The sequence below is a fragment of the Rhea pennata genome, chromosome 2, assembly GCF_028389875.1.
Source record: "Rhea pennata isolate bPtePen1 chromosome 2, bPtePen1.pri, whole genome shotgun sequence".
Lineage (NCBI taxonomy): Eukaryota > Metazoa > Chordata > Aves > Rheiformes > Rheidae > Rhea > Rhea pennata.
In genome coordinates, this window is record NC_084664.1 from 53,241,768 (window position 1) to 53,260,934 (window position 19,167).

Sequence of the window (19,167 nt, forward strand, 5' to 3'; positions counted from 1 at the left end):
CATGAACTACCTGTTCTTCTCATCATGCTATAGGCTTTTTCTGCAGTTGCTGCAATTCATCTTTCTTGAACGTTGAAAAACAAATTATACAAGACACTATACATGGTATACTCTGTTTCCAGCTGAGATATCATTAAATATCACATAGTATGTTAGGACTGTCTCTTGGTTCCATCAGGTCAGTGGCTCATAGACTTCAGCACACTGGTGGATCATGTTACTCATTATTTACTTCTGACAAGTGACTTTCAGTCACTTTTGTTAGTTCTAAGTCCACAAACTTGCACTTAGTAACTTGACCTGCAAAGTCATCATGTTATATATGGTCATTCTGTATTCCTTTGTATAGCTGACTCCTTGTAATGCTCGTGTTTGTCACTAGGATACTACTGCTTTTTTACTGAGGATGTGAAAATGGTATCATAAAGCAAGTGTGGGGGTTTTTTTTTTGTTTATTTTGGAGGAACTCCAGTGTGTATATGTATTCCTTGAACTTCATGCTGCCTCTTTCATTGCTAGCCTTTGACATCCCCCTTTTGAATTCCTAAATAATTTACTAATCCCAGTCTCTCTAATTTAATTAAAGGAATTCTAATTTCCCATGTTATGCCTGAAGTGCTTTGCTGAAGTCAACATCAATCTTTTTTTTTTTCAAAAAATCACTTTTTTAATCATAGAAAGATCTTTAATAAATGCATGCTACATTTATCCTTCACTTATCTGCTTATTATTAATATATTATTTTATTTGGAGAGCTTTTCTGTGTAGGGGTTTTTCAGAATTCTGAAATGGTGATTATTTGGCCTCTGACTTATAATAGAGACAGTCTTTAATGTAGAAAAAATAAGCAATGATTTTGTGACAGACAAAAGTTGTTCTTGAAACTCTGCAATTAGTGAGATTTTTTTAATTTTTTTTCTTCTGAAATTGATCCAATCAGCATTGGATTGAGTGGTCCAACTGTAAGTAAATTATATATGTACATGCATTTAAATATTTACTTCAAAAAAACTGTTGTAAGAACTTTTGTTGGTAAACAGGCATAGAAAGAAAGAAAATGCCTTGGACAGCTTGTGTATGTTTTATCTGTCATATGTAAGCTATCATTTTGTTTTTTTTTCTTTAATTGTATTCTTCCTATTCCCCCCTCTTGTTCTTTTTTTTGTCGTCTTGTCACCAGGTGCTGTTTTACATTTCTCCAGTAAATAGATTGGTGGGAGCTCTAATGACTGTCTTGTCACTCTTTCCTGGTAAGAAGAGACATTTGGACTTCTTTTTAATATGGTGTCTGTTCATAACTGAAACTGGCTGTACAGTTCCATGTGGAAAATAACTCGTGACAGTAGAGTTCTGTCAATATATTGCCTTAAAAATGGGATAACTTGTATGCATGTATGTAGTATGGACACATCTCCTACCAGCATATGAATTATTCTTTGTGTTTAGCCAGAGCTACTAGATCTTTTGTATTACTGCTTGCTGATACCGTAGATGGGACTCTGAATAAGTCATTGGGCATGTATTCTTGCCAAGCTCTTACACATCAAAAATACAGCTCTATTTCCTCTACACATACCCCTCAGAAGAAAGGAAGAAAAAAAAAAAAAAAAAAGAGGGGAGAGGAGGGGAAATCCTTGCCTAGTTAATTCTTAAATTTTAACCATTCTTCTCAAAGCAAAAGGTTGGAGCAGATATTCTTGGAGAGAAGGTTTGGTGTTCAGGTAGTGTTCTGAACTATGTAATTTCTAGCATGCACAGAAGAGCATTTCCTTCACTGTCTTTAACAAAAGTCATTTGAATTGGTATTAAGGTGCTGATATTCATGTGTGATATCGCTTTCCAGGTATGATTGAACATGGCCTTACTGACTGCTCACAATACAGACCAAGAAAGAGCATATCGGAGGATGCTGGCTTGCAGGAAATCACTCCACGGTTAGATGACTGTGTTTCTGTGTCTGCTGCTGATATTTCAAACACAAACTTGGGAATGGGAAAGAGAGGCAGAAAGATGGCAGGAGACCATTTGCTGGAAGGTCAAAAAGCAAATGTGCCTTTTTCCCAGTCAGAGAAGACTTGCAATGGAGCTCAGTCCTCCAATGGCACTGTACAGCGCTTGAAAGTTCCTTTCCGCGCTTCTCCAGAGTCTTCTGAAAGTGATTGGGAGACCTTAGATCCTAGCATTTTGGAGGAGTCTAATTTGAAAGGAGAACGTGAAGATAAAGCCTCCGAACAGGCTGAAAGTCTACTGAAAGAGGGCATCCGCTCAGAAAGCCTTCCAATCACTGTGCAGCCCCAGGCAAATACAGGACATGCGGTGCTTGTTCCAGGACTGATATCTGGGTTGGAAGAGGACCAGTATGGTATGCCGCTGGCTATTTTTACAAAGGTAAACAGGTTGTTCGTGGTACCTGGTAACTCAAAAAGACTTCTGTCTTTACAGAAGTGACTAATAATTTTGTTTGTTCAGCTCTGAATGGACTGTGGGGTACTACAGTGTTACATGTAAGTACAGTCTGTGTGTGTCTAGGCAGATAAAAAAAGAAACAGTGCCTGTCTGAGGGGGGTGTGTGTGTGCAGGCGCACGTGCCTTCCACTTTACTGTTACCTGTGTACTTGTGTACTGCTTGCAATTCTGTATGATGGTACTCTGTGGACCCACTTAAGTATCAGTAACTACTATTTTCTTTTACTCTGAAGAATTGTTAATCTAATCTGTATGGGGCGAGATCAGAGTTTTTAGGACAAAGGTATCTAAATACTTCTTAACTAAGATTCTGCAAAGCATTTCCTAGCTGCTAGCTAAGCCTAGAGGTAACTTTTCTTCTTTGTCTCTTAACACTTGCGTATTATCTGTGTCTCTTCCTATGTGCATGGTGCTGAGCTCTACGGTTACACAGAAATAGAACTGAACTCCAGGTATTACAGAGTTGCTCTAAGGACCCTGATAAGCATTCTCAGAAAATATGTAATACACATTTACTGCTGCTGAGTTACCTATGAAAAACAGGGCAAATGCCTCGCTTTGACAGTGAAAAAAGCAATATAATACTTTTGTTTGTTTTTATGTAGTAGCCTATTAGATGAACGTGTTTGCCCAGGAAGTGGAAGATTCAGATTCATACCCTGAACATGATGAGGTTCACGGCAGTGTCCCTCCCTTTGGAAATGCGTATTTGCGTTTCCTTGCAAAACATTGTATGTGACAGTTGTATTTGAGCTTCTCAGAATAACTTCCATTGGCAACAATACATTAGGCCCAAATGAGCAGATCAAATGCCATCTGCACTATAGATTGAAGGCAAGGAGCAAATAAGTGCTAGGGGTAGGGCTAAGAGGGCACACTTTGTTTGCTGCTAAGCTCATAAAATGGAAAAGTAAACAATTTTTATGGAAGTTGACAGTTTCTACATGTTTACCTGATGTTCCACAAAGGCACTTTTCATTTGAATTCATTCAATGAAATTAAAACAGAAAAGGCTTTACATCCCAAAGTTATTAGAAAATGTGATTGCAAGTTAAAATTTAACTGCTTACTGGAAAGTTTAAATCTCATTTAGAGCTCTCATCTCTAGGTTCTTTTATGCTATGCCATAGAAGAATAACAAATCTGACAAATTTGAATGGAATGAGATTTTGCCAGGTGGCAGAATATATCCACATACACCAGAGCATAAGGAAAAATAAGCTGCGATACTTCGTTTCTTTATCATCAGTTCTGTAGGATCTAATGCTCATTTTAATTGCACTCTTGAAAAGGAACAGGTTCAACACAGTTATATTTATGGAGAAATGTGAATTTGGGAACTGACCCTTGATATTTTAAACAGTGAAATATTTCCAAAACTTGAGTAAAAATTAATTAGACTTTTCTTTGCCAGCTTCCTAAGCCTTATTTTTCTGAATATTTTCTATTTTGAGTTGGTGATGCTGTTTCAAAGTGCTGTTGTTCTTTTGACACAGACTGTTTGTTTTCAGCTAATAAGTGCTTGTCATCTGGAAAGCTATCCCTGTGTTTAATATAACAAAAGGGAGTAGTTGTGCTCCTTTTTTCCATATGTTTCCAATTATCATGTACTGTGTGATAAAGTACATGTGCTCTTTGTTTCTGTCCAGTATGCCATTAGCCTACTGGGTTTGTGCTAGCAAATAAACCACATTGTGCTTTACGCAATTGAAACAGTTGGAATTAGGTTTGAGTTCTAAATTCAGTGAGTATGTTGATGCTAGAGATAATACAATACCTACAGCTTCTTCTCAACGATCTTTACATAACTTAAAAGCCTTATGACACAAAATTCTTGTTTTTACTTTTTAATTGGGTAGGATACTATGTTAATTTCTAAGCATGGAGTGATTAAGAAACACAGTGCATTGCTTTCTTTCCTGCTTTCTCTTAAAGCAGGCAAGCACACGCTCACCCAAAATTGACTACTATCTCTGGAGACTTACAGGCTCCATCTTCAAAGTGTGGACAGCAGCTGTGCGAGTTTCTGTAACTTTTCTGCATGATGTACCTCAGGTCTACCAGAAGACAGCATGCAGATGAGAAGTGAGATGAATCTCTGTCCCTTGACTTCTTGTCTTTAAACTGACTTGAGATGGCCATGCTCACTTTATACTGCTTATTCTGCTACCATGTAAACATGTTTGTGTCTTGTCAGCTATCATTGTATTTCATTTTCAGTCCTGAGACTGGAAGGCTACACAGTCTCTTAAAAACTTAAGTTTATGTGAAATCTGTTTCCTTTGCTTTACAATATAATGTAGCAAAGAAATAGATAATCATGGCTGAAATTATAGTAACCAGAGTTCTTTATTGTGGGTGGGAATGTGCTGGCTTTTGTTAAGAAAAATTGTGAATATAGACAATATTTTGTCTTCTTGTTAATCCTCTAAATATCCCTGTTACTTTAGGGATACCTCTGTTTGCCGTATATGGCACTACAGCAACATCATCTCCTCTCAGACGTAACAGTCCGAGGCTTTGTCGCTGGAGCCACCAACATCCTGTTCCGTCAGCAGAAACATCTGAGCGATGCAATTGTAGAAGTATGAAACTCTTGCATTTGAATTTCTTGAACTGGAGAAAAAAAAAGGAGAGGGCGAGGGAGGGGGGAAACAAAGCAGCGGGTGCATTTTGAATATGTCTGTAATGTTTCAGGTTCATGCCCGAATTAACTTCCCCATGAAATAAGCTCTTATGTTTAAGAATTTATTCTATTTGTGTAGGTTGCTGGGTAAACAACACAACTTTTAAGCTGTGAGAAAGTAATACATATTTTTCCTGTGTATTGTTATATCTAATATTTGAATATTTAGGGCATTTTTAAAATTTTTATTTCACTACCATTTTAGTTTTACTTGTTATGGACTTTTACAGCTTTGTAATGAGGTCTTCAAAAGTAAATGCCAGCAGCTGAGAAACAGTATCTGTATACAGTCGGAGAATAAAGCCTACAAATGCTGACTTCTTTCTGATTTAGTCAACAGTTTAAAGAGGGGGGAAAAAAGGGAAGGGGGGGAAAAAACCTAAGAAAGCACTGCATATGTTCTGGTAAATAGTCAGAAGTACATAATCAGCATTTGGTAACATAACATAGTTAGTTATATGTAACCAACTTAACCTAGTGGATAAATTAAAGCAGTAATCAAAGAGAAAATGAAAGAAAAATGCATGTGAACACCAAAATTCCTTGCCAAATACTGTGAAATGAGCAGCTTTTGCTTTGTGGCAGGAAGATCATCAGGTTCATCAGCGATATCTGTCATTCAGAGAATAGTTCGCTTGTGATTTATTTGGTTATTTGTTTCTTCTTGATGCTGATTGTGACTGTGTGTTTAGATTTAGGTAGTTGTTTGACAGTAGTATTATGTGGTATTATATATATAAACAGTTTCATTTGGATCCACTTTTACCCTTGGAATTATTTCAAACAGATAGAAGATGCTCATGTACAAATCCATGATCCAGAACTCCGTAAGATCCTGAACCCTACAACTGCTGACCTGAGATTTGCTGATTACTTGGTGAAGCATGTGACTGAAAACAGAGATGATGTTTTCCTTGATGGCACTGGTTGGGAGGGAGGAGATGAGTGGATCAGGGCTCAGTTTACTGCTTATCTTCATGCGCTGCTTGCTGCTGTGCTACAACCAGGTACACTGCATACCTTGTCTAGGGGCTGAGATGAACGTGGGTGTAATAAGCATTTGCTCTGTTGCAGTACGTGCTTGGCCTACTGCCAAGGAGAAGGAGATTGTGAAAGAAGAAATAGTCTTTAAGAATTTAGTAAATAAACTTCTCAAGGAATAATAAGGAAAGCCAAGGACAACAAAATTTCCTTAATTTTTAAATAAGCTTTCCTCATAAGTAGAAGAACTTGCAACCCTGTACAGTGACAGATTTTACAAACTTAGAATATTCTACAGACTCTGTTGCCACCTGAAGTTCAGTTTGGGAAACTAATTGGATCCAAGGAGGAATGAAGTTAGTGACTGTCCTCTGAAAGTCTTGCTGGTCTGACCCTTCTCTCCTCCCTTTCTTCCCTGCCTTACGTACAAATTCATTAAGTGAAAAGTGTGAGCTAGAGGCTTTATAAGCTTCTATTTTCTGGAACTTAAGCATTTCTGTCTCAGTTCAGAGGGAATTCCCTGTGTTCCAATCTTTCCTACATGAATGCAACTAAACTCTTTTTTTTTTCCAGTTGCACTCCTCAGAGTTTTATAAATAAACTAAAAATAAGAAAATATTATTTATTCTTCAGCATTATGAAAAGCTTTTTATAAAATTTGTCTCGTTAGTGTTGTCATAGGAAGAAAAGGGGGGGGAAGCAACATAAATTCTAGTTTTTGGTTTTGTGTTCTGTCCTGGCTCTGTATATTTGGGACACTTTAAAATGAATATAATGCAATATCTGTGAAGTGCCAGGTTCATAATATGGAAATTTGACTTGACTTTGGTTTGTCAGCAGCTTGGAAAATTATAGTTTTTCTTTAAAAGGAAAAAGTTTTTACTTGTATAGCATCTCCAACAAAATGCTACATATTCACTCATCTTTATTTTACTTTATCAGACAATGAAAAGACTTTGTCAGACTTTGGAACAGCATTTGTAGCAGCCTGGAAAAATACACACAACTACAGAGTATGGAACAGCAACAAGCATCCAGCTCTTGCAGAGGTAAATTCTAGGTAAGGAACCAATTTTTAGCAGTTAGCGTAGAAAGTGCCTAGTATGCGGAGTCAGGCACACCGTTCTGTAGAACTACAGCACTCTCCACGTTCCTCTTGGAAGGCCCTTGAGGCTGAAATCTTTGCAGCCCTATGCTGAAAAGATTCTGACCGTATAGAAGTAGAAAGCTTCTGTTCTATAGCACCTTACTGTATTTCTGGGATATAGTTTTATGAAGAAAACTATGCAGAGTCAGGAGATGTGAAACTTGAACAGCTTGATAGTTGGCTGTCCCCTGCTGTAGAAAGTTCATTGTCATTCCTCAGGAATTGCCCTCCAGTGGTTCTGCTTCGTTGCTTTCTTTTTTTTAATTGCTTTCAGGTGTCCAGGCAATAGCTGTGTCCAAAGATGTCATTGATGGGGATGGAGGGGAGCTGGCTGATTTATATTTCATCTATTATACTTTGCATTGTTTTATGCTTATTTGTTCTCTAATATCAGATCATGCCTGGTCTGGTAACACTGTAGGCTCTACGTGTGCTTTGTTTAGTGTGGATTATTGCTGTACTGCAGGGAGGTTTGTATGTTTTTGCTCTTACTTGGCAGCTGCTGTAGCCTGGAGAGGAAGGTTGTTTTTCTTTAGACCTGCAGAGCTCTTCTGGCCTACTTAAGGGATCACTTTCTCACACTCTGCCTTGTTAGAAGGAGGTATATATCTGCCTTAGTGTGAAAAGAAGATTGTTTATATCTGGTTTATAAATAGAAAGCATCTTACAGGTGGTTCATAAGAAATCTAAGATTGAATAGTCTGTGGATCTAACCTACTATAAAGTGGTATGCTACTACATCTATAATAGACCTTTTTCTTTTTTTAACAGCAGAATATAACCAGTGATTTCAGTTGTTGTAGTATGGATTCATCATGCAAAAATAAATAAATATATTTTTTTGGGTTTCTTTCCCTTCTTCCAGCCATCCATTCCAGGGACAATACTCTGTGTCAGATGTTAAGTTAAGATTGTCACAGTAAGTATATAGTATTTTAATACATACTGAAAAAAGTCATATATTAATAACTGTGTAACTTTTGCTATGGTGAACTAAACAGAATAACAATTTGAATCGCCTATGTACATGAAACTGTATTTGAAGTTCTCTTGCAAAACTTACTACATATAAAGATGGATGGTTTGCATAAAATAGGAGGAAATAGTGCTAATACACTGTTTTGTTTAGTCTTTACACAATGGAGCCCTGATTTTTGAATTGCAATTATAAGGCTTTTATGTATTTATTTTTAAACTGTTAGGAATCCATGTAAATCAAAGCCATTAAAACTTTTATCAGTGTTTTCCTGGTGCTGGCTTTGGGCCCCGTTATTAGGAGAAATTAGTGTTCGGGTGAGATTTTTTGTTTTTTTCTCTGTTACTTTTTTAATGCAGCATTGTTCTAAAAAATCTCTCTTGAAGTTCATTGTAGACGTACTGAGGCTATGGCAGATTCTTCCATTTGGAAGTTTAAAATGCATCTTCTGTAACTTCTTGTTGCACTGAACTCTACCCGAACTTTAAGTTCTGCCAGTTCTTACCTCTAATATTCGTGTCTAAAACTGGCATCAGCGGCACTTGTTATTCACAGCTGTACAGCTCTTAACTAGAGCCCAAATTCAGTCTTAGGGTTGCAGTTAACTCTTTCTTTTTTGTTCAGCCATCAAGCAAAATAGGTTTTCTCTTAGCTATGTTGACTGTGAAGTTTGTTCTTTAATAAAAGTCACTGGGTTTGTTGAGATTTGGCGGTGCCATCTATGTAGTTGGCTTGTTGTAGACACTTAGGAAGACTGGTTCTGTAAGATGCCTGTTAAATCAGGGGTGCATATGCACTGCTAATTCTGCATGTGCCTTGACTGTAAACTGTTACATTCAGTAGGACTAAAATACATGGTAACATAAAAGGGCACACTGAGGAACAGAAAGGTTCAGACTTCAGCCCGTTGCATCTTCTTGTTGCTTCTGCTGACCAATGCCAGATTAAACTTCGGTAATGGAGATTGAGAATTGCAAACAAATCAAGATTTATCTCAAGGTAATTGCCTTCAATAAGGCACATGCTGATAGCAGCTCTTACTAGTGTTGTGGTTTGTAGCCTTTGTAGAAAGATTTAGTAATTTGCAAGATGCAGGGATGTCTATAATATATCCCTCCCTCCCTCTTCTTTTTTTTTTTTAAAGGGGAGATACTAACACTTTCTGGTATTCTGAAACGAGTGAGAAAGGATCAGTAGTTGTCTCTAATAATAAAAATATTTTTACAACAGTAACCTTATTCCTCAGAAGCAATTTATCTGTCAGATGCAAAATTACTTACTTTGTTGCAAACTGTACCTGTGCTTATTCTTGATACATACTCTGTCCTTTCTGCTTTTCATCTACACTGAAGATTTTGAAAGTATTCAACAAGTTAAGGTAGCAAATTGTGAGGTGGAAGAGAAGGTGGCATGCTTTTCTACAGCTGTGTTACTGAATTTTACATAAACAGTTTTTCAGAGTATGAAATGAATCTGAAATTTTAATGTTATAATTTAAAACTAAATGAGGTTATTTTCAAGTGATTGCATATGTGCACTAGAGCTGATCACTTTTATGCAGTCCTTTCCAACTGATGGTGGTGTCTATCATCTTTTCACCTGTTTTAACAAAAGCATGAGAGTTGAATGATACTTGATGAAAAATTAAATCTTAAAAGCAAAATACGAAGTAAACTATTTAGAGAAATGGATGATGACTATTCATTAACATATTTCTCCTTTAAGGTTTACAGATCAGAGCTAGAACTTTGCAAAATTTCTATAATTTTAATTTTTATAATTTAGAGCATAAATTCTTTTTAGTAAACATATATGAAAGGTAGTAGTGTGTTTTATAAGAATGAACTATTGTTGCTTGCTTTTTTTGTTCCGTGTCTAACTGATCTGTGTGGATGAGATGCATACTTCAGATATGGGAATTGTATGGGCTTGATTTTGTATAGATATTTATATAAAATCAAGCCCTTAAAATTCCTATGCTAGAAATATGTCTGTGTGTGTATACATATAAAAAAAATATTTCTAATCCTATAGTTCATTTACAGTTAGAGATAATATGTCAGTTCACTAACACTCTTCAGTGTCTCTTTTGTTTAGCTCGGTGCAAAATAGTGAACGTGGAAAGAAGATTGGAAATGTGATGGTTTCCACTAGCCGAAATGTTGTACAGACAGGAAAAGCTGTAGGTAAGAAATTTATTGAAAGCCAACCTGAATCTAGGCATCATCTTATTTTTTAGAAGGATTCTATATTACACTTTCATTTTAATCGAAGTGTACTTTACAACATACATACAAAACACAGGAATTTTTTGAGAAGCAAAGCTGCTGGTTAAGGCCCTGTATATTGCATGGTAGTAGAAAGAGAAGCAGTTAGGCTAAAGAAACTGGCATGAGTTTCTTTTCCAATGTGAGCTGAACAGGAACGTGAGAGGGAGACATTCGCGTAAAAGCTCTTCATTTCTTCTATAAATGCTTAGACCACAACATTGCCTTCTGCATTCAGCTATTCTCACTCTTGTATTACTTTGAAACTCCAGAGCTGGCTGAAATCACTGAAAGACTTTGTGTCAGTCTATGTAAGTTTTGCAATAGTCTGCAGTTTTCTGGAAAAGCAGTTTCTGCAAACAAGGGCACCTTTATGAGACTGCCACCTTGCAATGTGAGAGAACGAGTCCATCAGCTGAGGAGTTCTCTGGTAGCTTTGCTGAAAACTATTTAGCATGCTCTTTGCACTGGAGTCTTGCTCCTGTTTTTTTCTGCTATGTATTCTGGCCAGGAGCACTTTTCAGTGCTAAATCCTAGCAGGTCCTCCAGGATAAAGGAAAGTATAGACCATTTCTGCTGACCTAGTATGTTTGAGTTCTTTAACTGTTTTATGATGTAGACTGTGGACTTTAATTTTTAAATCCCAGATTAGACAACAGATTGTGCTGTTTTATGGGCCTAGTAATGACAAGATGACAAAAACATGACAATTATTGATCCTCTTTCTTTTGTTTTATAATGTAGGTCAGTCGGTTGGAGGAGCCTTGACAAGTGCAAAGTCAGCCATGTCATCATGGTTTTCCACTTTTACGCAGTCAACGCAAAACCTTGGAGACTAAGCAATGCTACTGCACAGTGCTGCTGAATATTTCAGGTGCAGTGGCTTCTCTGAGCTGTAAAAGACTACTTAAAAATGTAGGAGTGGAGACTAACAGACCAGGACCAAAATGAGGCATATGTTGCTTGCAAACAGATGTGGAATGTTATCATTCATGTATAGAAGAATGGTGAGTGTCTCCATACAGTGGGATGGCATTTGCAACGTATTGGTTTAAAATGACTGCTTTTCTTTAAATCTGAGCCTTTATAAAGACATTAGCAAACAGGGCTTGTTGCAAGCCAAATGTGTTTAACTTCAGATTTGTACATTTTCTTGGTTGTTGGAGATATTTATGTAAATTAGTTATATTTTTCAATTCAGATAGCCAAATGTTTGTGAATTCTTGTTAGAAATAACCAGAGTATGAATACTGATTTCTCCTTCAGGTTAGATTTGAGAGCATTTCTGCAAGAAGTATATGGTGGGAACCCTTAAAAGGTTCCAAGTCAGGTGGAACCTTCTCACTTTCACCTGCAAATTAAAATCAGGATGGTGCAAAGTGACACTGTGGCTGACTTGAGATTTTTCTTTCTTTTTCTCCTGTGTAGCCATATACAGTTGTTAGATTAATCTATCTCTAACTCTTTGTGTCTGCAAATCTGTGTGACAATTGTGAAATCAGTATTTTCTTGATGTTATGCAGTAGGCCTCACTAACTTTACGTGCATTTCAGCTGTATTTTACCCTGGGACATGAGTAGGATTCTGGTTAGAGAGACCTCTTCAGAAAAAGTATTTAGAAAAACAATTCTCCCAAATTGGGATAGAATCATCTATTAGGATGTAATTACACCATAAATGTAACTACATGCATATGAATACAAAGTATTAAAATTACCTAAAACTAGCACAGTAGCAAACTGAACATTTTTAGTGCCAGTAAAGTTGTGAAGACTCTTTCAAATGAAAATCGGCTGTATAGCTTTTATGTGTCTACTCAGGGAATGTTCTATTCAGATAACTAATTTTTTCATAAGGAAAGGATTATCAGAGTGGAGAGAGTAACTGGAACAGTTCAGTTCATATCCATGTGTGAAGAAATACAATAATTTTTATGAAAAGATGTGGCATAATGCTGTATTTCATATATAAGTGCATATATACAGTGTCTTCTGTATGCAATTATGTTCTACTTCATATATTTCCTGCTTCTGAAACAGATTATTTCCTGTTTCTTGAAGTGTATTCCTCTGTATGCCTTCTAACATCCCCATGTGGTAGCAGTTACTGCTTTCTACATTACGTTAGCAAATATTCCAGCTTTATGCACTAAAAGACACTGTTAGTTTATTGTCTCATTGGTATCTGTCAGCTTTTTGCCACACACTTTTCTGGGGCCAAGATTTCAAGTCATAGTTACTTATTCTATTCCTCGAACAAAATATAGCAGTGTACAAGAAGTAACTAGGAAGATCCTAATGTAACTTGCTTTAAGAAATTTGCTTCTAGCTTCTTTAGGTGTGTTTGAAAAGTTGTTTGAAAAAACAAATTTGTATCAAGTATTTACTATCCAACAACTTAATTTTCAGCTTTATTGCTTCAAAAGACGATTTGAAATTGAAAACGTAACATCTCTTTTAAAGCCTTCATTATTTTTTCCAAGGCAAACTACAGATAGAAAAGCCATGGAAAACCTGAAAGTATACTGCTGGTCTAAATAGTTTTACTTGAAAAGGGCAAATAATGCCTCTAAAAAGTGCTACTAGTCTACTGCTTCTGACATTAAATTAAAATGTACCTGTAGAAGTATAACTATTGCTTTTGGTCTCTGTGTATATATATGTATCTTCTAAAATGGCTGATGCTCTTTTCTGTTCTATTCCACAACTCTGTAACAGACATTTATATCTTCTTACAGACTAAGAAATACTTGATATGCAGAAAGAGCTCTGGTGAAATCAGAATAGGGATTCAATTAGTCGTGATGATTCTAGAGCATTCTGATTCAGCATGCAGATAAGAAAATAATTACTTGCTTTTGTGAAATAGTTACTTTGTATTATCTGCTGGCTGGATTTTAGGTGATCAGGCTTCATGTTGTAGTGAAGATTGAATATGGCCTAAAGGATTTAAGCACTTACGAAATTAACCTCAGCAACCTAAGGCACACTAGGTGAGTCTAGGCTTAGGAGCTCGTGATGGTGAGTTCCAAGAACTAGGCAAGTAGTTGGGATTTACAGGTACAAGGTAAAGTAACAGAGACTTGCGGGGTCATGTTTTTTAATATCCTTGCTTCTGTCACCTGTTCACCTTAATTCCTTCTGTAGAATTCCCCTCTGCCCGAAAGCTGTATAGCTGATTTGTTAGTTCATTGCATTCCCCTTGCTCCCACAAACTCCCTCACTGGCCCGGGGATTTTGGAAACATCAGGATTGCTCAGATTCGTCTGAGGAAAGGCAGAATGAGGAGCCCTCTGCAGTGCTCAGCAGATGCCTAGCTGCTGCCTCTTTTGTGTGGGGAGTCTGTTACGATGTTTCATAGTGCTCACACAGGCAGGAAGACCAGACAGATCCTTCAGCAGTCGCTTTCCTACTCTCCCAGCTGTCTCTGTTGCAGAGACAAACATATGCAGCCTGACAAAAGAGTGTTTTCCTTTATCTACATTTCACAAATGCTAGACTAAGAAACTTGTATTAGTTTTCTTTTTAAGAATCAGCTTGCTGCTAGCAAGTTGGACTGCGATGTAAACTCATGCTATTGCAGTGGATGGAGGCGAAATGTTCCTCGCAATGGGTGATCCTCATTAATGCATATGCTTGCTCTTTGGGCTATGCTGGGCATGCAGCCGCTGAGATTAGTAGAAGCTCTTACAGTTCTCTTCTTGCTTTAATTGTTGTAACCTCTCTAGATGAAGAGAAATGCCTATTACTTTCTTCTCCTCTCCTCCTCTCCTGTCTGTTTTTAAATTTGCAATACAAGCATTATTACTTATCCTTAAAGATTAATGCAACTGAACTTCCATTTCAAAGACCCTGACATCTGTTTCTGCACTGCAAGGATTGTGGAGTCCTAAATAAATTGGTGACATTGCCTGTGAAGACTAAGCGTTGAAATAATTGTTACACCTCAGTCATGTTGCGTGTTGCAAAGGTATTTCTGGCTGTCACTATACAGTTCTGATTTACTGTTAGTACAATAGTACCTCTTTTTCTCCTGACTCTCTGGAGTGAAAAGCATCAGCTTCTGCTTTTTCTGTGTGCCAGGGTTTGGGGAATTGCCTATTGAGTGTAGATACATATAAGACCTAGGTCCTCAAAACCAACAAGACGAAGTATGGGTGACCTAATATTTGATTGGACTGAAATGTTCAGTAGTTTTCATTAATCATTTTAATGTCATAACCTTAATTCCTCTGCACACCAGACACCAGTTTTCTCAAATGTTATGTATCACAAGCATCATTTTTAGATCAGTGTTCTAATAAATTGCACTTGTTTAACCTTATACATCTGTTTCAAGCACCTTTGTAATTAAATTTAGTATTTTGCCTAAACAGGCTTCCTATTTCCATGGAAATTATTACCAAGCACAGAAGCTAATGTGGCAGTATTTAATTGTGAAAGTGAAGGTGTAAATGCCGGTTTTAACTATAGAAACTGTTATTTGGTAAATGATCATACAAGTAATGTACTTGATTTCTTTTGTGCTGCTTGAAAATAAATACATCCAGCCTGTTCAAAGTTCTGTCTGCTCAAGAAGATGTTTTATTTTAAGAAGTTAATACCACTAGAAGAAACTGTAGGTATCTAGTTTTAGTACTGGTAGCTGTTTGTAATACATGGTCAGTCTTTTTGAAACTTGTGTTCCATTTAAACTCGCTATGGATTTGCTTTTGCAAATTTATGACAAACAGATCATGTAGTTTAACTATTTTTTTCCGTAACTAAGATTTCCCATTAGGTACTGTTCATTGTGAAATAGTAAGTCTTCAGTAGGTGATGGACTTCTCATACATCAGTAAGAACTTTAGATAAAACTATAGAACTTTTGAATTGGATTAAACATCAAAATAATATACAATTAATATGAATTGTGGCATCTAGCCAAAATCAGGATGTTGAGTAAATTAATTACATATCTAGCTCTCTGCAATAGTGAGCTATACATCAAAGATTTATTTTAAAACTCTTACTCTATTTTTGCCACCATAACTGGCTGAGAATGATTTGATAAATCACTCTTTCCAGTAGGAAGAAACTTACTTCCTTGTATAATATTCAAATGTGAATCAGAGCTTATATTTTGAAAAAAAATGGTTGCGTTTGTCTACTGTTCTGATTGTATGCAAGTCATTGTTTAAAGACTTTGAAAAACAAACTTGCATTGTATCATTCACATGATGTAATTTTGCTTTCTCGCAGGTATTTAGTTTTTGTTTTAAAAGGGCAACATGCAGAGTATTCATTAAAGGCAGAAACATTGCATTACTGTAATGTGATTAAAGGTTTATGGAGAGCTTCTTCATGGTGGTTTGAATCTTTAATGCTGTAGTGGAAGAGAGACTGACTTAAAAAGAACAGCCACAGAGCTTTAGTTCTGACAGTTTTACGGTCTTGACCCCATTCTTTATCAAACATGAGAAGTATTGTTTGGACTTGTAAAACAATTTGCGGATGTGTTACAACTATCAGTGTCATTAAAATGGTTAATTTTATTCTGATTACTTCATTCCCTGTAAAGTGATGTGATACATCTGAATAGCTTCTGTACAAACACAGCTTAATCTCTGCTGTGAGAGGACTTGGAAGTCTAGCTAGCTTCTTGAGTACCTTACTTCTGTGTGTGTTCAAAATAAAATCATTGCTTAATCATAGACTGCTCCTGTTGTAATACTACATTCCAAAAATAATTGATAGAAAATAATTTTTTTTTTGTTACTTCCCTGCCTGAATTTACTGACTAGTATTGACAAAAGCATATTCACTGTTTGCTTCAACAGTAGTAGACAACACCTACAAAACCCACTTTCCTGGTTTGACTCTCAGTTACCAAGAAAGAAGCAGTGCTTTCTAGACCAAACAAGCATGAAGAAAATGAATTAAGCGTGGTTAGACTGAAAGAAGAACAGTTAAGTGAAGGCAGACACAGTTACTCTGTTTTCTGAAAAATGACGTGGGGAGTAGTATCATTTGCACGCTACATGAAACAGACTAAAAGTAGTGACTGAGCAAACTTAATCTCTTAACTCTAAATTCAAATACTCTTATGAAAAGCAGACAGAAGCACAGTGGAGAACTTTAAAAGCCAAGGCATCCCACAAAGTGGCAAAAAAACCACGTGAGCTTTAACATACTGCCTAATACAACCTGTAGTCACTGGCTTTTGCTGCTATTAATAAACTGTGTTTATGTTTTGAAATACTTAATGCTGTGCTTAAAGTTGAGTGAAGAGTATGTCTGTATTTGCATTGTGAAACTTTTTTTTAAACTTCAGTAAGAACAAGTGCTCAGAGTTAGGTAGCAGTACAGTACAGTTAGGCTCAGCACTGACCCAGATCTTCCTCTCGCCTACTGCTTCACGCTGTTTACCAACATCTCCCACATCTGAACGTGGGAGGTGTCTGAGGATGTACAGATTTTGAATCAACATGTCTCCCTGCACAGTGTGTGAACTCTGGACTTTATTCAGCCAACTAATACTGCTTGTGGTCACAAGGTCTCAAGGAGGGTCATGTGCTTTAGGTGCCCCTGCTTGAGCAGGGGGTTTGGACTCGGTGACCTCCAGAGGCCCCTTCCAACCTCAGCCATTCTGTGAGGTTGTAAGTTTGCCGACTGCTGCCTTGCTGAGTGGCACTTCCGGCAAGAGCTGCAGGAGCGATATGTTAAATAAAACTCTGTTTCTGGCTGATGGTGGGCACAAAGTGGAAAAAAAAAACCCTTGTTTCGAGGGCAAGCCTGCCTAGCCTCCTTTCATGTTCCAGTCTGAATCCTGAAATAGAGAAAACAATCCAAAGGTAGTTGTAAATGGGGAATGAAGGAGGAAGAACACTAGCCTGGTAATGAGTTTAGTGGTGATGATATTTGTCTGTAGGTGCAGTTAGTGCTAAGAAACAGTGTAACTGGTGCTTGTATGTCTTAACAGCAGCTTTAGGAAGAGAAAGGAGGAATATTGTGAAGAGAAGTACCTGGTAGTGCTTTAAAATACTGTTTTAAAAAAATCTTTGGGAATAATATTTTTAAAGAAAGATCAAAGTATCCCTGTATCTGTTCTTTATAAAGCTTGACACACTTCACTATCCCAATTTTGTTTATTCTCCTTGGAACAGAAATTAAACTTGCAGTTAGGAATGTAGCCTTAACTGTATTAAAAAAATGCAAATGAATTGAAAAAAACATTAGTGGCCAGACCTTTTCTTTTGGGGCAGGAGGGAAGAGGAATTGAAATTGTTTTAAAAATTGAAGTAGTTCTACCAGAAAAGAGGCAAAACTCATTTTTAGTATACATTGCAATAGCAATACTTGAAGAGGTAACAAAGTTGACTTCTTCAGACTTGCACATAAGTGCACTTCAAAGCCAAGCTCAGGCTGAATAGTCTAACATTAGACTTAAGCTTCATCATAACATACTATTTTAGAACTGTGTGACTGCTTTAATCATCTTTGCTCTATTTATAAAATAAGAACTGCATTTTTTTTCAGCTGTTAGCTTTCTTCTCACAGAAATATTATTTCTCTAATTCTGCCATCACCGACCATTTTTGAGGCATATAGCAGTACTTTGCCTGCACAGTCTCCTTCCCAATTTATACAGGGAACAATGTGACAGTAGCCTTTTTGACAGCGCTTTTCCTTTGGAATTGAATATTGACTGCAGAGACTGTTGACCGTGTAAGTGAACTGATAGGATTTCTTTAAAAACAAAAATCACTGGAGAACTGTCAGCAATTTAACTAGTCTTTATCTTTCAGCACTGTATTATAAGCAGTACCTGAAGTAAGGAACTACATAGATTTATGCAACCTACCAGTGGTCTACAAAATATTAAAAACTGCAATCATCTAGCAAGAAGTGTTGTAAACCTTCTGTACTTTAAAGGCTGCTCCTAAGTGGATAAAATCAAGCATGGTATTTCATGCTCTGCAGGCCAACTGTGATTGATAGTTGCTATGTTTAAGTTTAAAATCATCTTATGCATTACATCCTCCCAAAAATAAGGTTAGTCAACTACTTCCTATTCAGACTTAAGTAAGTTGAAAGTTCTCAAAAACAGACCACCACTGTGTGTTGTCATTAGCTATAGGTCATATTTGCTTGGACTTAGGAGTGACCTAAAGCCTACTGTTGTGGCTGTGAGTCATCCTCACAGCTAATGTGAGGATGACTCAGTTCAGCAGTCCAGTCAAGCTGCAGTTACCAAGATACTACTGACACTTTTATCTAAAAGTGTGATTTTTCCAACCTGCACTACAGAGCAACATTATGTTTCTTCTAACATGTACTCCCTTAAACAGAACAGGTTCACAAGCTAATGTCCCAGACCACAAGAAAGCAACATAAACAGAACTACTGGCAGGTAGCTTTCAGTTTCCCAAAGGATCCACTGAGTCCCTTCAAATCTTGCCCAAATCAGCTATCAAAAAGAGTTTGATGCAGCAGTGTATGCAAACATATGATTCACTCATAAAAATGAGTAGTTTGCCTTTTTCTCATTTGGAACTACCTCATTATTCTAAAACCTTACACTGCAAAAAGCTAAGGTATGAGAAGAGTTTTATATATAGCAGGTTGCTAACCTAAAGTTTCTTTTCCACAGCCAACTGCAATGA

General features: G+C 36.9%; 1 protein-coding gene across 1 annotated transcript in view; it reads left to right on the top strand.

Moving 5' to 3' along the window:
- AVL9 (AVL9 cell migration associated) overlaps positions 1-16,215 on the top strand; it is a 46,856-nt gene extending 30,641 nt beyond the window's left edge. Inside the window, exons 9-16 of the mRNA XM_062569528.1 lie at positions 1,181-1,250; positions 1,844-2,388; positions 4,917-5,051; positions 5,940-6,159; positions 7,076-7,193; positions 8,146-8,199; positions 10,354-10,442; positions 11,268-16,215. Coding sequence (XP_062425512.1) covers positions 1,181-1,250; positions 1,844-2,388; positions 4,917-5,051; positions 5,940-6,159; positions 7,076-7,193; positions 8,146-8,199; positions 10,354-10,442; positions 11,268-11,362 — 1,326 coding nt within the window. The 3' untranslated portion in view covers positions 11,363-16,215. The remainder of the gene's footprint in view (positions 1-1,180; positions 1,251-1,843; positions 2,389-4,916; positions 5,052-5,939; positions 6,160-7,075; positions 7,194-8,145; positions 8,200-10,353; positions 10,443-11,267) is intronic.
- The last annotated feature ends 2,952 nt before the right edge of the window (positions 16,216-19,167 follow it).